Raw genomic sequence first — 832 nt, 5'->3', positions numbered from 1 at the left:
ACACAAGCAAAAAGTTGTTAAACAGATCATAATTGTATACAGATAACCCAATATTAGAAACATTTTTCTTCGTAACTATTAATTTTTGATGACATACCTGTAAATGAAGTTTTAATACCAACAATAACTTCACATATTGCTCAGTGACATTATCTGCTGTTGCTGGATAGAGCTGAACTTTGATGGAATCTGGTCTGTCTCTGAAATGGATTTATTATTTGTCAATCATAATATAATCAACAAATAAAACCAATAAAGAACAGAAAAAAGTAATTTAAATTTACGAATGCATGTACTGTAATACAGTATATACTTGTAAATGTATATATTATAATATGATTTTATGTGCTTTAAACATTTTTCTAGTGATATTACGACTTCAAATATTTGTGGCGGACAGACGTAAAGTCGAATAAAATGACTTAAACTTGATTTTTATTTTTCCATATACTTTTTTGACAAACGACGTAACTCGAAACAACGTAAATCGAGGTATACCTGTATTCTAAAGCAGACATATACTGAGGTACCACTGTATTTAAATCATTTAATTCTAATCATTAAATTTATTGCAAGATGATAACAAGACCTTTCTTTAATGCCAAATTATTCAATAAAGATGCTGAATAATAAATAAATTGTAAAAATATACTGTAATTGCTACTGTTTGATTCATTGTTATATTAAAGCTAAATGATTGCAAGATTAGATTGTGTTATATTATTGCTATTATTAATAATTAAATGCTAAGTAATTTGGTCTAGAAGTAGTTGTTAAACATCATCTCTTATTAAATTTTTCGAATCTTTCAAAATTATCTTTCCAGATTTAA

General features: G+C 26.1%; 1 protein-coding gene across 1 annotated transcript in view; it reads right to left on the bottom strand.

Annotated features, from left to right (window-relative positions):
- Window positions 1–200, bottom strand: part of LOC111617682 (THO complex subunit 2-like) — a gene marked incomplete at its 5' end in the record, with an annotated part of 11,522 nt that extends 11,322 nt beyond the window's left edge. Inside the window, one exon of the mRNA XM_023358966.1 lies at window positions 98–200. Coding sequence (XP_023214734.1) covers window positions 98–200 — 103 coding nt within the window. The remainder of the gene's footprint in view (window positions 1–97) is intronic.
- Window positions 201–832: the final 632 nt, after the last annotated feature.

The sequence above is a fragment of the Centruroides sculpturatus genome, unplaced genomic scaffold (genome assembly GCF_000671375.1).
Source record: "Centruroides sculpturatus isolate CEXI.00-Female unplaced genomic scaffold, Cexi_2.0 scaffold1143, whole genome shotgun sequence".
Lineage (NCBI taxonomy): Eukaryota > Metazoa > Arthropoda > Arachnida > Scorpiones > Buthidae > Centruroides > Centruroides sculpturatus.
Note: the sequence above shows the minus strand (reverse complement) of the source record. Positions and strands in the feature narration are given on the sequence as shown.